This window comes from Onthophagus taurus, chromosome 7 (assembly GCF_036711975.1).
Source record: "Onthophagus taurus isolate NC chromosome 7, IU_Otau_3.0, whole genome shotgun sequence".
Classification (NCBI taxonomy): domain Eukaryota; kingdom Metazoa; phylum Arthropoda; class Insecta; order Coleoptera; family Scarabaeidae; genus Onthophagus; species Onthophagus taurus.
The window spans coordinates 16,144,004-16,158,273 of NC_091972.1; the positions used below are offsets into that span (position 1 = coordinate 16,144,004).

Genomic DNA, 14,270 nt, shown 5'->3' on the forward strand with positions numbered 1-14,270 from the left:
CTGATAATTTTCGAGTTGTTATTGAACACAAATAAAGTAAAAGAAAAAAATAAAATCAATAAAGTGTCAAAACCGGCCAAATTCCAACTTAAATTCAAAATTTTGAGAAAAATGTTTGAAATAATTCATTTTGACCCATACATAATGATGATCTTAAATATTAAGCCAAAACTTAAACAGTTGTAAAATGTTTCAACACTTGTTTTTGCTTTCCTTATTTTTGTGTTTATGTTTTCCTGAAAAAAAGTATTTTTTGGAGATGGCCGCTTTTGATATTAATGTACCCAAATAAAACAGCAGTCCTGTCACGGTGTTTAAGAGACACTATTGATCAAATCAATACCTGCGAACAGATAGCAAAATAGGAATTTATAATACGTGCATAAAGCCCATTATGACCTAGTTGATATAATATTAAGGTTTTTAAGAAGGCAGGTTTTCTGACCGGCCAGGCGCCCCTAAAATACCACCTCTTCCATATTGAACAAGTTGAGGATCAAACTTGTCGACTGTGTGAATGTATCGCCAGAGGCCGCCTAAGACACAAAATTTTCGGTAAAGTTCGCCTGACACCTACCGACATAAAAGAACAGGACCTTAGGGCAATAGTAAGGTTCATAAAGGACCTATAGCACAGAATAACCAGAAATGACACTGACGTCGATTCATTTGATGTTGGCGGCATCTCGCTTTGTGACCTCGATTTAAAATCTGCCATCTTATCAAAAGCACAGAATCAAGGTCCCTTGAGTAAACATACTGTATAAGGTTATTATGTATAAAGTCTTTAGAGACGTGCGATTCTAGTTCTAGGTATAGTGTTATAGTTTCCGATTTTTCTGGTGGTTTTTATGACCCTCAGAAATAGAAGCAGCAGTAATTATCACCCCGAAAAAGTACCTGATCGTGATTTATGACACGCCCTCCTAGCGAATTAGGTCCAGGGACGCACTTCTTTTTTTATTTTATTTCAATATGAATTATTTAACATTTCTAACCGGCGATTGTCGTTAATTCAACATTCTTCATCAGTGTCATAACAGTTGTCACTTTCCGCGCATTCTAAGCTGTCGTTATCAGAAGAATCATCAACACTAATAATAAAACGCTGTATATGTACCGACACATACGAATCTTCGACATCTTTCACGTGTTTTATGCATTGCGACCACAATTCCGATGAAATTTTATTATATTCCTCACAAATTATGTTAATATTGTTTTTAAATATTATGTTTTTGTAATTTCCGTTAATGCGGACCTGAACAACTCACGCCGGAGATAGGGGTTCGTCAACTACCTGTTCACAACCCTCTCTTTGTTCGTTATATGACTGCAATTAAGTCATAAAAACCATCAGAAAAACCGGAGACTATACTTTTAGTGATAGTACTAGTGTAAAACTAGAACTAACACTATACTTAGAACTAGAATTATTCGGGTTTAGCCGTCTTTAGAGACGTGCGGCTAAACCCAAATGATTCTAGTTCTAGATATAGTGTAAATTCTATATAGTAACAGTTCTAGTTTTAATTGTTATGCAGTGTTAGACCTAGAACTAGAATCATTCGGGTTTAGCCGTCTTAAGAGACGTACGGCTAAACTCAAATGTTTCTAGTTCCAGGTCTAATGTTAGTTCTAGTGACAGTGCAAGTGTAAAACTAGAACTAACACTATACCTAGAACTAGAATCATTCAGGTTTAGCCGTCTTTAGAGACGTGCGGCTAAACCCAAATGATTCTAGTTCTAGGTATAGTATTAATTCTACATAGTAACAGTGTTAGTGTAAAACTAGAACTAACACTATACTTAGAACAAGAATCATTCGGGTTCAGCCGTCTTTAAAGATGGGTGGCTAAACTCATATAATTCTAGTTCTAGGTATAATGTTACTTTTAGTAATAGTACTACTATAAAACTAGAACTAACACTATACTTAGAACTAGAATCATTCGGGTTTAGCCGTCTTTAGAGACGTGCGGCTAAACCCAAATGATTCTAGTTCTAGGTATAGTATTAATTCTACATAGTAACAGTGTTAGTGTAAAACTAGAACTAACACTATACTTAGAACAAGAATCATTCGGGTTCAGCCGTCTTTAAAGATGGGTGGCTAAACTCATATAATTCTAGTTCTAGGTATAATGTTACTTTTAGTAATAGTACTACTATAAAACTAGAACTAACACTATACTTAGAACTAGAATCATTCGGGTTTAGCCGTCTTTAGAGACGTGCGGCTAAACCCAAATGATTCTAGTTCTAGATATAGTGTAAATTCTATATAGTAACAGTTCTAGTTTTAATTGTTATGCAGTGCTAGACCTAGAACTAGAATCATTCGGGTTTAGCCGTCTTAAGAGACGTACGGCTAAACCCAAATGTTTCTAGTTCCAGGTCTAATGTTAGTTCTAGTGACAGTGCAAGTGTAAAACTAGAACTAACACTATACCTAGTACTAAAATCATTCAGGTTTAGCCGTCTTTAAAGACGGGTGGCTAAACTCATATAATTCTAGTTCTAGGTATAATGTTACTTTTAGTGATAGTACTACTATAAAACTAGAACTAACACTATACTTAGAACTAGAATCATTCGGGTTTAGCCGTCTTTAGAGACGTGCGGCTAAACCCAAATGATTCTAGTTCTAGATATACTGTAAATTCTACATAGTAACAGTTCTAGTTTTAATTGTTATGCAGTGCTAGACCTAGAACTAGAATCATTCGGGTTTAGCCGTCTTAAGAGACGTACGGCTAAACCCAAATGTTTCTAGTTCCAGGTCTAATGTTAGTTCTAGTGACAGTGCAAGTGTAAAACTAGAACTAACACTATACCTAGAACTAGAATCATTCAGGTTTAGCCGTCTTTAAAGACGGGTGGCTAACCCCATATGATTCTAGTTCTAGGTATAATGTTACTTTTAGTGATAGTACTACTGTAAAACTAGAACTAACACTATACTTAGAACTAGAATCATTCGGGTTCAGCCGTCTTTGGAGACGTGCGGCTAAACCCAAATGTTTCTAGTTCTAGGTCTAATGTTAGTTCTAGTGACAGTGCAAGTGTAAAACTAGAACTAACACTATACCTAGAACTAGAATCATTCAGGTTTAGCCGTCTTTAAAGACGGGTGGCTAAACTCATATGATTCTAGTTCTAGGTATAATGTTACTTTTAGCGATAGTGTACTACTATAAAACTAGAACTAACACTATACTTAGAACTAGAATCATTCGGGTTCAGCCGTCTTTAGAGACGTGCGGCTAAACCCAAATGATTCTAGTTCTAGATATAGTGTAAATTCTATATAGTAACAGTTCTAGTTTTAATTGTTATGCAGTGCTAGACCTAGAACTAGAATCATTCGGGTTTAGCCGTCTTAAGAGACGTACGGCTAAACCCAAATGTTTCTAGTTCCAGGTCTAATGTTAGTTCTAGTGACAGTACAAGTGTAAAACTAGAACTAACACTATACCTAGAACCAGACTCATTCGGGTTCAGCCGTCTTTAGAGACGTGCGGCTAAACCCAAATGTTTCTAGTTCTAGGTCTAATGTTAGTTCTAGTGACAGTGCAAGTGTAAAACTAGAATTAACACTATACCTAGAACTAGAATCATTCGGGTTTAGCCGTCTTTAGAGGCGTGTGGCTAAACCCAAATGATTCTAGTTCTAGGTATAGTGTTAATTCTACATGGTAACAGTGTTAGTGTAAAACTAGAACTAACACTAAACCTAGAACTAGAAAGTTTCGGGTTTAACGGTGCGTCTTCAGTGTTAGCTCTAGTTTTAATTGTTATGCAATGTTAGACCTAGAACTATAAACATTCGCATTTAGCCGCACATCTCTCAAGATGGCTAAACTCAAATGTTTCTAGCTCTAAGTCTAGTATTAATTCTAGTTTTAATTGTTATTAAGCTTGTATATTTTTATTGAAATAGTTGAAAGGTTAAATATACGTATTAGAAAAGTACGTATATTAGATCATATAGTAGAAGTAGAATCATTTGGGTTTAGCCGTCTTAAGAGACGTGAACCAGGAGTGACACTAGCGGTATCTCGCCAAATCTTTACCACCAAGAGCAACATACCTTGGTAACTCGCTATAATATGGCGTCAGATTTGGCGGGATACTGCCACTTTTGGTTATTCTGTGCCTATAGTGTTGTGTTAATTAATTATCGTACCCGAGGTCATCATTGCGAGTATGCAACCAATATCACAGTGCAATACGCATCATACGCAAATAGCGTATTGCAAAGAAATACTGTGATATTGGTTGCATACTTGCAATGATGACGTCGCGTACGATAATTAATTAACACACTGTACATTTGCTCTAAACTGTTGGAAGGCTTAAATTACCTACAATAGATCCTATTGGTCGCGGTGACGAGAGGAGCTGGTCCCCTCAATACTAATGATGGTGGGTGTAGGTAACAACAGCTTATATTGAATTAAGAGGATCTTTTATTTTCATTTATTTAATAAAAAAAACGATGTTTTAAAATTAAAATTGTATTTCAAAATAAAATATCTTACCAGCACGTAGTACATTGTTTGTCTAAAAGTCCGGTTTTGCTAAATTGCTAATTTTTTAACCGTGCCAAATAAGTACTTTCGAAACAAAATAAAATTCACACCCAAACCACGTAGAAATACGCACCGAATTCCGGTTCTAACGCGCGCGACGATTCTTTTATTAAAACATTTTCTACACACTTACATATACGATGATACCGTTTCGAATGCTGTTTTAGCTTGACGCAATTATGCCGAGCTCGCTTTCTCTATTAAATAAATCCGAACACACACACAAACCGAGTAAAACACTCTTTGTTTTTCAAGTTTTCCTTTTTATTAAAATTACACCTAATTAATTAAAAAGAGGTTAAGAAATTAATTTCTAAAATATTTGTAAACTTCTGTTTTTATGATCGGTAACGATGACTTCTAATTGAGAAGTAATTGCTAAACCGGAAATCCATTTAAATTTTCCTTGCCCTTCACCAAGACCGCCAAAAATACGTACTAAGTTTCCATTGGAATCAAAAATTTGTATCCGGCCATTTCCTGCATCGCCAACCCAAATAAAACCAAGCGAATCAACAGCTACAACTTCAGCAGATCGAAATTGACGCTTTTCTCTGCCTAAAGAACCAAATTCTAATAATAAGTCTCCGTTAAAATTAAAAACCTTAATTCTATGATTTCCATTATCGGCAACAACAATCTTATTATCGTGAGTAATTGCGACTGAAGTGGGCATATTTAAGATTGTTCTTTTCTCATTCCATCCGATCGATCTGATTTCCTTTCCCTTATCATCCATCATAACAACCCTATCGTTTCCTGTATCGCAAACAAGCAATTCATCATCTTCTGTAATCGCAATCCCTTCCGGCGATGTTAATCTACCACTTCCAGTACCTTTCGTACAAATATTACGCACATATTCGCCATTACTAGAAAAAATATGTACGCAATGTTTCCATTTATCGCTAACATAAATTTCTTTTTTTTGTTTACTGAATGTGATCGCTCTAGGACATAATATATCCGGTGATGTTAATCTTCCGATTAATTTATTTTTTTGTCTGTTCATTATAACAATTGATTTACTATCAGGTGCCGCAATGTAATAATGATGAGACCACGGAGAAATTGAAACTCCTGTAAGTCTCGGAAATTTATTTGTGTACACTTTAGGATGAAATGATCTTGCTTTATAATGTTTCGTTAAAGATTCAATACTTTCAAACGGATCTGGATTTATTTTTAAGTTAAGTATTGAGTCATCAACTTCCGGGTTAAGTCCTTCGTTGTCTTCTTCAAGGCGAAACGTTTCCGGATCAAAAACAGTTCTGCATTCACCCCATTGAGAAACTTCTTCCAAAGCTGTAGAAATGTTGCGATGTAAAGACATAAAAAGTGAAACTTGTTGATTTTCATCTAAAACTTTAAAATTGACACTTTTTAATTTTGCTTTTAGGTCTTGTAGTTTGGTAAAAGTTATCGAAGAAGCTTCGGTTTCTTCGACACGAAGCTTTTCGATTTGTTCCAACGCCTTAACTTCTTTTTTCTTTATTTCTAAAACTTTATTTTCTGCGTGTTCTTTAACGGTCACAACTAATTGATCATTTCTACGTGTCATTTCCTCCATTTTATAATTCATACGAATTTCGCCGTCTTCTAATTGTTTCAACATATCTTTTAAATTTTCCTCCAGTTCATTCATATGTTTACTCCAACAAACTTTGCAAAAAATTTGTTTACAATGCTGACATTTCGTTCCATCAAAATCCGAAATCGTTTCGCATTTAACGCATCGTATATCGGGTTTTCCAGCATAAGGAGTTTGTGGTTCAACGGAACTTTCAAGAACTTTTAATAAGGAATTTATATAAAAATTTTCTGGTAATTTTTCGATGCCATCATAACCGTCTACAGTTAATTCAAATTTACAAGAGGGGCATTTTAGAACAACCTCTTTCGATTGACTTTCAACTCCCACAACGTGATGTTGTAAACATGATAAGCAAAATGTATGTTGGCACGGTAACATTTTAGGCGATTGGTACGTTTCTAAACATATTGGACATTGAACTAAATCTTCTAAAGCTTTCGTTGATTGAGGCCTAGAAAAAAAATCTTTGATAAAAATAACATTTTTAACACTTATTTTTATTGTTTAGATAAGGTTATCTTATTTTTTTTTACTTTTCAATTAATTTAATTACTTTTTGTACGGAATTAATTAAATTAATTTGTTAAATACAATCTAATAATTCAATTATGTTATTAAAAAAAAATGAATTAAATAAATTTAATAAAATAGTTAATTTGATGATTAATTTTGTGGGCCTTATTTTTTTCAAATTTTAACATGCTCATTGGTTATTTGTTATTGTGGTCTCTAAACAAACTAAAAGTGGTTATTTCTTGCATTTTATTTTGTATCTTTTCATTGTAACGTCGTAATTGTAATTTATTTTATTTTAATGTGTTAAATTATAATTTTTACATTTTTAAACTAAAGCTTTACATTTACTTTGTGTTTTACATTAGCAATTTGTATTTGATTTGCCAAAAATTTACGATGTATATGAAGTTTTGAACACCAACTTTAGTACATAGTAATTTTATAACAAAATCTTATTGCCATTAATTGTAGTGCTTCTGAAGATGATAAGGTCGAAACACGTAAAGCAGATTTGTATTAACAATAAAACCAGTACAAAAATGTATGTGTTTAAATCAAATTTAAATTCAATTTTGTAATGAATATTAATCATATTTATGTTTAAGGTTATGCAAGGTTGTTACTCAAAAAGTCATAACTCTGTAATTTGACGATTCCAAGTAACGTATTTGAAAATATTAAATAATAAATAAATTTGCTTTAAATTACTGTTTATTTCATAACGATATCTCAATTAACATTTGAGATACGTAAAGATTAATTATCGTAGCATTGATGTTTAAGATTATGCAAAGTTGGGTTCAAAAAATCATAACTCCGAAGTTTGAAGATTTCCAGAAATGATCTTCAAAATATTAAATACTAAATAAATTTGCTTTAAAGTGCTTTTTATTTCATAACGATATCTCAATTAGTTTTTGAGATACGTAAAGATTAATTACCCTAATATTTATGTTTAAGATCATACAAGGTTGCGATCAAAAAGTCATAACTTTGAAATCTGAAGATTCCAAAAAATGATCTTTAAAGTATTAAATGTTAAAGATATTTGCTTTAAATTGCTTTTTATTTCATAACGATATCTCAATTCGTTTTTGAGATACGTCAATATAAATTGGACTAACATTTATGTTTAAGATTATGCAAGGGTGGGTTCAAAATATCATAACTTCGAAGGTTGAAGATTCCAAGAAACGATTTTCAAAATATTAAATACTAAATAAATGTACTCTAAATTGCTTTTTATTTCATAACGATATCTCAATTAGGTTTTGAGATACGTAAAGATTAATTATCCTAACATTTATATTTAAGGTTATGCAAGGTTGGATTCAAAAAATCGTAACTCCGAAATTTGAAGATTCCTAGATATGATCTTCAAAATATTAAATACTAAATAGATTTGCTTTAAATTGCTTTTTATTTCGTAACGATATCTCAATTAGTTTTTGAGATACGTAAAGACTAATTACCCTAATATTTATGTTTAAGATTATACAAGGTTGGGTTCAAAAAATCATAACTCCGAAGTTTGAAGATTTCCAGAAATGATCTTCAAAGTATTAAATGCTAAAGATATTTGCTTTAAAATGCTTTCTATTTCATAACGATATCTCAATTGGTTTTTGAGATACGTCAATATAATTGGACTAACATTTATGTTTAAGATTATGCAAGGTTGGGTTCAAAATATCATAAATCCGAAGGTTGAAGATTCCAAGAAAGGCTTTTCAAAATATTAAATACTAAATAAATGTACTCTAAATTGCTTTTTATTTCATAACGATATCTCAATTGGGTTTTGAGATACGTAAAGATTAATTATCCTAACATTTATATTTAAGGTTATGCAAGGTTGGATTCAAAAAATCGTAACTACGTAATTTGAAGATTCCTAGATATGATCTTCAAAATATTAAATACTAAATAGATTTGCTTTAAATTGGTTTTTATTTCATAACGATATCTCAATTAGCTTTTGAGATATGTCAACATAAATTGGACTAACATTTATGTTTAAGATTATGCAAGGTTGGGTTCAAAATATCATAACTTCGAAGGTTGAAGATTCCAAGAAACGATTTTCAAAATATTAAATACTAAATAAATGTATTCTAAATTGCTTTTTATTTCATAACGATATCTCAATTGGGTTTTGAGATACGTAAAGATTAATTATCCTAACATTTATATTTAAGGTTATGCAAGGTTGGATTCAAAAAATCGTAACTCCGAAATTTGAAGATTCCTAGATATGTTCTTCAAAATATTGAATACTAAATAGATTTGCTTTAAATTGGTTTTTATTTAAGCATCTGGCAGATAGAGAGCTGGATAAGAAGGGAGGGAAATTGTACGCCCTGTTTATAGATTTGAAGGCGGATCACGGAACACCTAATTGCGAGAGTGAAGGAAATATACATGGAGACTATGGCTAGGATAAAAGTGGGAGATAAGCTTAGCAACGTGTTCTGGACGACGAAGGGACTGAGGCAGGGATGTCCGCTGAGCCCAAGTCTGTTTGCACTGTATACGGCGGACCTGGAGGATAGATTGGGGAAGGGGCAAATGGGAGAGTTGGTGGTGGGAGGTAGAAAGGTGCATATGTTAGCATACGCGGATGACATCGTGGTCATGGCGAGAGAAGCGGCGGAGATGAAAGATATGATAAAGACATTGGAGAGATATTTTACGGGGAAGGGGCTGGAAGTGAATGTGGGGAAGACAAGGATGATGAAGTTTTGTAAGGGTGGAAGAAAAAGAACAGAAAACTGGAGATGGGAGGAAAAAGAGATCGAGGAGGTTAGGGAGTATACTTACTTGGGGTATGTGTTCAGGGAGGACAACAGGAAGGGGTCGCATGTGATAGCTATGGCAAAAAAGGCGAATAAGGTGATGGGACAAGTATGGGGTTGGGGGAAGAGAGTCTTTGGAAAGAATGTGGCAGCGAGGAAGATTATGTTTGAAGGTCTGGTTAGCAGTGTGATGATGTATGGGGCAGAGGTATGGGGATGGAGAGAGCAGGCAATGCTGGAGGACATGCAAGCTAGATACTGGAGATGGGTGCTTGGGGTGGCGAGAGAAACACCGGGGTATATAGTGAGGGAAGAGGTAAAGGTGGATAAGGTCAGAGTGGAGGCGGGCAGGAGGGCAGTGAAATATGAAGAAAGAATAGAAGGGAGGCCAAACTGCGGGATCTTGGGGGAGTGTTGGAGGGAAATTAGAGAGAGAAAGATCAGATATGGGAAAGGAGACAGAGACAACTATTATAGACGAGCGGGCTACTCGGTAACTGAGATAAATAGTAGACGAAGGGTGGGTAGGGAGATGTGGAGGGAGTTGAGAGATAGGGACCGAGATGTGCAGAGACAGGAAAGAAGGACACAAATAAAAGAGGGAAGGTATAACGAAAGGTACAGGGACATAATTACGGAGGGGCTGCCTAGATACTTGTTATTGGAAGGAGATGAGGAAGGGAAGAAGTTGGTGGCTAGGTTCCGTTGTGGAAACGAGGAGAGAGCTAATAGATACTGGATGGCCGATGAGGAGAGGTGGTGTAGGCTATGCAGGGAGGAATGGGAAACGTTGGAACATATGCTGAATGGGTGCAATGAGTTGAGGGAGGAGGAGTTGGACCGAGGTCAGATCTTAGGAGAGGGGGGAGAGGGGAAACGATGGATGAGAATGGTTGTGGGGGTGAGGAGACAAAGGGATGGATGAGGGGATGATTGGGCCGAGGAGCCGAGGGTATGGAAATGGAGGAAGAGGGTAGAGGGTGAAAATAATATATTTATAAGATATATTAGAATGTATTAAGGGGAAAATTTTAAATATCAAAAAAACAATAAAATGCTTATATAATATAAATTGCACTAACACTTATGATTAAGATTATGCAAGGTTGCGTTCAAAAAGTCATAACTTTGAAATCTCAAGTTTCCAAGAAATTATCTTTAAAATATTAAATACTAAATAAATTTGCTTTAAATTGCTGTTTTATTTCATAACGATATGTCAGTTTTTGAGATAAAATTTTTTTAAATTTATATTTCATATTTATTACAATCAAATATGCAGAGTTTATACGCAGAAAATCATTTGTACATTTAATCATCATTAAATTGGTTTTAAAATGTTTTGTCAATCATCGTTATTACTCAATCTGTACTTGAGATACGATGTTTTATATTTCTCTTTTTAAAATCTACAATAATCAAGTATGCCAAGATGGGTCTTAAAAATAATAACAATTATCTTTATGGAGATTAAGAAATTTTTTATGGCTATGTGAATTTGTATTAAATTTACTTTAAAATGCAAATTATTAATTAATTAAATTATTAATTTCGTCGTTTCATGTCAAGTGGTTCTCGAGATACGCTATTTTAATGCTTTGAAATTAATAAATAAATCTATAAGCGCGGATTCTATCAATTTGTCAGTTCCTCCACTATCAACAACTCGTTTAATTGATAATTTTTTGCAGACTACACTTTGGTAATGTAGACTTATTTTGATCTCTTCTAATGTTACCACTAAGTAACGTTTAGAGCTTAGCAAGACAGTTAGTAAAAGTAGACACTTAGTAAAAAGTCTAGTTCCAGCAATTAATATGTCGTTTTTAGTTTTATACGGAGTTACGAGGATTGTGGATTTTGCAAAGTCTACTTTATGACAATTTAGACTTACTTTATTTTTATCTTAAACATTTGGCAATATTTACACTTGGCAATACTTTTATTGAGTATTGTATGAACAGAAAAAAGAGCTACGTGGGTACTGCTCATCTTTTGCAATGGCACATTTCACCTTCACCGGCCAAGATAGAGAGATTTACCAAGCTGTATTATTATTAAATTTGATATCAGCTGTTGTTCCTTCAATAAAAAAAGATTTATTAACTGACTATTAAAGAAGGTCTCAACTTAATGTCCTTGAATGTTAATTATCAGGATAAATGTCCAATTTGATGTTTTAATTGTCTTTTTTTAACGGATAAGTGTCAAGTTGACACTTATCCGTGAATTCTCAATCTTAATTCAATCTCATTTTATTTTAGTGTAACTGTACATTTTTATATTTATATTAATTTTGAAGTTGCATACCAGACTGCAAATCTACCTACATAGCATGTATCCACTATAGGAACCCTTTCTAGGTCTAGTGTTAGTTCTAGTAATATACAAGAATCTAAGGCGGAATAACAACTAAAACTAACATTAGCATTAGAACTAACACTAGACCTAGAACTAGAAACATTCGGGTTTAGCCGTCTTGAGAGACGTGCGGCTAAACCCGAATGATTCTAGTTCTAGGTCTAGTGTTAGTTCTAGTGACAGTGGTAAGTAGCGCTAGTTAACAGAAAATATCACTGTGTTCCATATTTTTATTGAACTAAAACTAGACCTAGAACTAGAATCATTCCGGTTTAGCCGTCTTGAGAGACGTGCGGCTAAACCCGAATGTTTCTAATTCTAGGTCTAATGTTAGTTCTAGTTTTACAGTAGCACTATCACTAGAACTAACACTAGACCAAGAAATAGAAACATTCGGGGTTAGCCGTCTTGAGAGACGTGGCTAAATCCGAATGTTTCTAGTTTTCGGTCTAGTGTTCGTTCTAGTGTAGCACCAGCACTGTTACTAGAACTAACACAAGACCTAGAACTAGAATCATTCGGGTTTAGCCGTCTTGAGAGACGTGCGGCTAAACCCGAATGTTTCTAGTTTTCGGTCTAGTGTTAGTTTTAATTTTACACTAGTACTATTACTAGAACTAACACAAGACATAGAACTAGAATCATTCGGGTTTAGCCGTCTTGAGAGACGTGCGGCTAAATCCGAATGTTTCTAGTTTTAGGTCTAGTGTTAGTTCTAATGACAGTGGTAAGTAGCGCTAGTTAACAGAAAATATCACTGTGTTCCATATTTTTATTGATGGCCTCTAACGATGAATAACAATTAAAACTATAACTAACACTAGACCTAGAACTAGAAAGTTTCGGGTTTAGCCGTGCGTCATCAGATGCACAAGTTTTTATTTACCTGTTTTGTATACATAACATTTCAAAACTATTAATATTTATCAGAATTGTTTTTATTGCCTATCAACAATATCGAATATTTGTATTCATTTAAATATAGTAAAATAACAACATTTTTAAACCTAATTTTATAATAATAATATAATTACCTTAAAGGTTCTAAATTATTTTTTCTGTTAGCCCTTAATTCGGCCATTTCGAAGTTATTCTTTAAAAAACTGACACTTTTTTTAACAGCATTCGTTGTTTTTCTAAAGGATGTACTCGTTGTACTCATCTTGACAGGTTTGAAATGTTTTTTGGAAAATGATTTATCGATTTTATCGTTTTATATCAACTCGATATCAACGTTATCTTTGGAAGTGTATATATATATATACGCATTTTTTAATCATGAAAGGATGTTTATTTGTTGTCTAATAAGTTTTCTATTAACAAATCTACCGAATCTTATCTTTTAATAACGTTTTAACAAGAAAAATAGATCGTAATTGAATCGATTTATCACAATATTTAAAATGGTTATTTTTGCTGTCTAGAAAGGATTTGTAAAACGGTAAATTTTTTTTAAACATTGTATGTCAATCAACAACAATTTATTCTTTCAAGTATATGTGTGTGTCTAAAGATCATTTTGGGTTAATTTTTTTTTGTTGATCTTCGTGCATAACTCATGCCTCAAGCTATAAATTTGTAACAGTTATAAAAAGTAGTACAAGAAAAAAAAACACTTTAAATGTCTTCCTCTACTTTTATTATTTAAACCATGTTTTAATGAGTTTTTTTTGAAGTCTTCATAACAAATTACATTAATTATCCATCTCAAATGTTTTACTTAACCTATCGCAAGAAATTTCTGAGAAATGTAATTTATAAATAATTAATAAAAAGTAACAATTTGATTACGCACTGAAAAGTTTTATAATTTACAATGACAACTTTTTCATTAAATGACATTTACACTTCAAAATTAATAGAAATGTTACCTAGAAAAGCTCAAAGCTGTTTGAAATCAGTTTGAATCAGATATAGTTTCAACAAGAGTAGTTACATTTCAAAATTCCTAATAGTACAGGTACAGCTTGCCAAATCTATCTTGGTAGGAGAAGGTCTGTTGTACAGTCCTCAACAAAAGTATTAGTGTATACATTGCAAAAATTTGTGATGTAAAATAAGATAAAAAATAAACTAAGAAACCTTTCTAAATCCTCATAAAATAGACTTTGCAAAATCAACGTATTAATTGCTAGAACCAGACTTTATACTAAGGATATACAATTCTGAACATTATGAAAGTGTACACTGCAAAAAATTACAACTGCTACATCAATTACGCTTATAGCTTTATTAATTAGTTTCCATCAATTAAAATATCGTATCTGAAAAACCACTTAAGATAGAACAACGAAATTAACAGCATTTTAAAGCAAATTTAACACAGATTCAAAGTGCCATAAAAAATTTCTTAATTTCCATAAAAATAGTTGTTATTATTTCTAAAACCCAACTTGATATATTTGATT

At 33.1% G+C, this 14,270-nt stretch overlaps 1 protein-coding gene across 1 annotated transcript; it reads right to left on the minus strand.

Annotated features, from left to right (window-relative positions):
* Window positions 1–4,838: 4,838 nt before the first annotated feature.
* Window positions 4,839–13,093, minus strand: LOC111415724 (tripartite motif-containing protein 2-like). Its single transcript, XM_023047542.2, has 2 exons — window positions 12,897–13,093; window positions 4,839–6,641 (listed from the first exon to the last, which is right to left on the minus strand). The coding sequence occupies exons 1-2, from the start codon at window positions 13,022–13,024 to the stop codon at window positions 4,910–4,912; spliced, it is 1,860 nt and encodes a 619-aa protein (XP_022903310.2). The 5' UTR covers window positions 13,025–13,093; the 3' UTR covers window positions 4,839–4,909.
* Window positions 13,094–14,270: the final 1,177 nt, after the last annotated feature.

Excerpts from the sequence above, each read along its gene's own strand:
- LOC111415724 (XM_023047542.2), bottom strand. The coding sequence starts at position 13,024 with ATGAGTACAACGAGTACATCCTTTAGAAAAACAACGAATGCTGTTAAA. Across the intron at positions 6,642-12,896 it reads AATAATTTAGAACCTTTAAG|GCCTCAATCAACGAAAGCTT; the intron begins GTAATTATATTA and ends TTTTTTTTCTAG.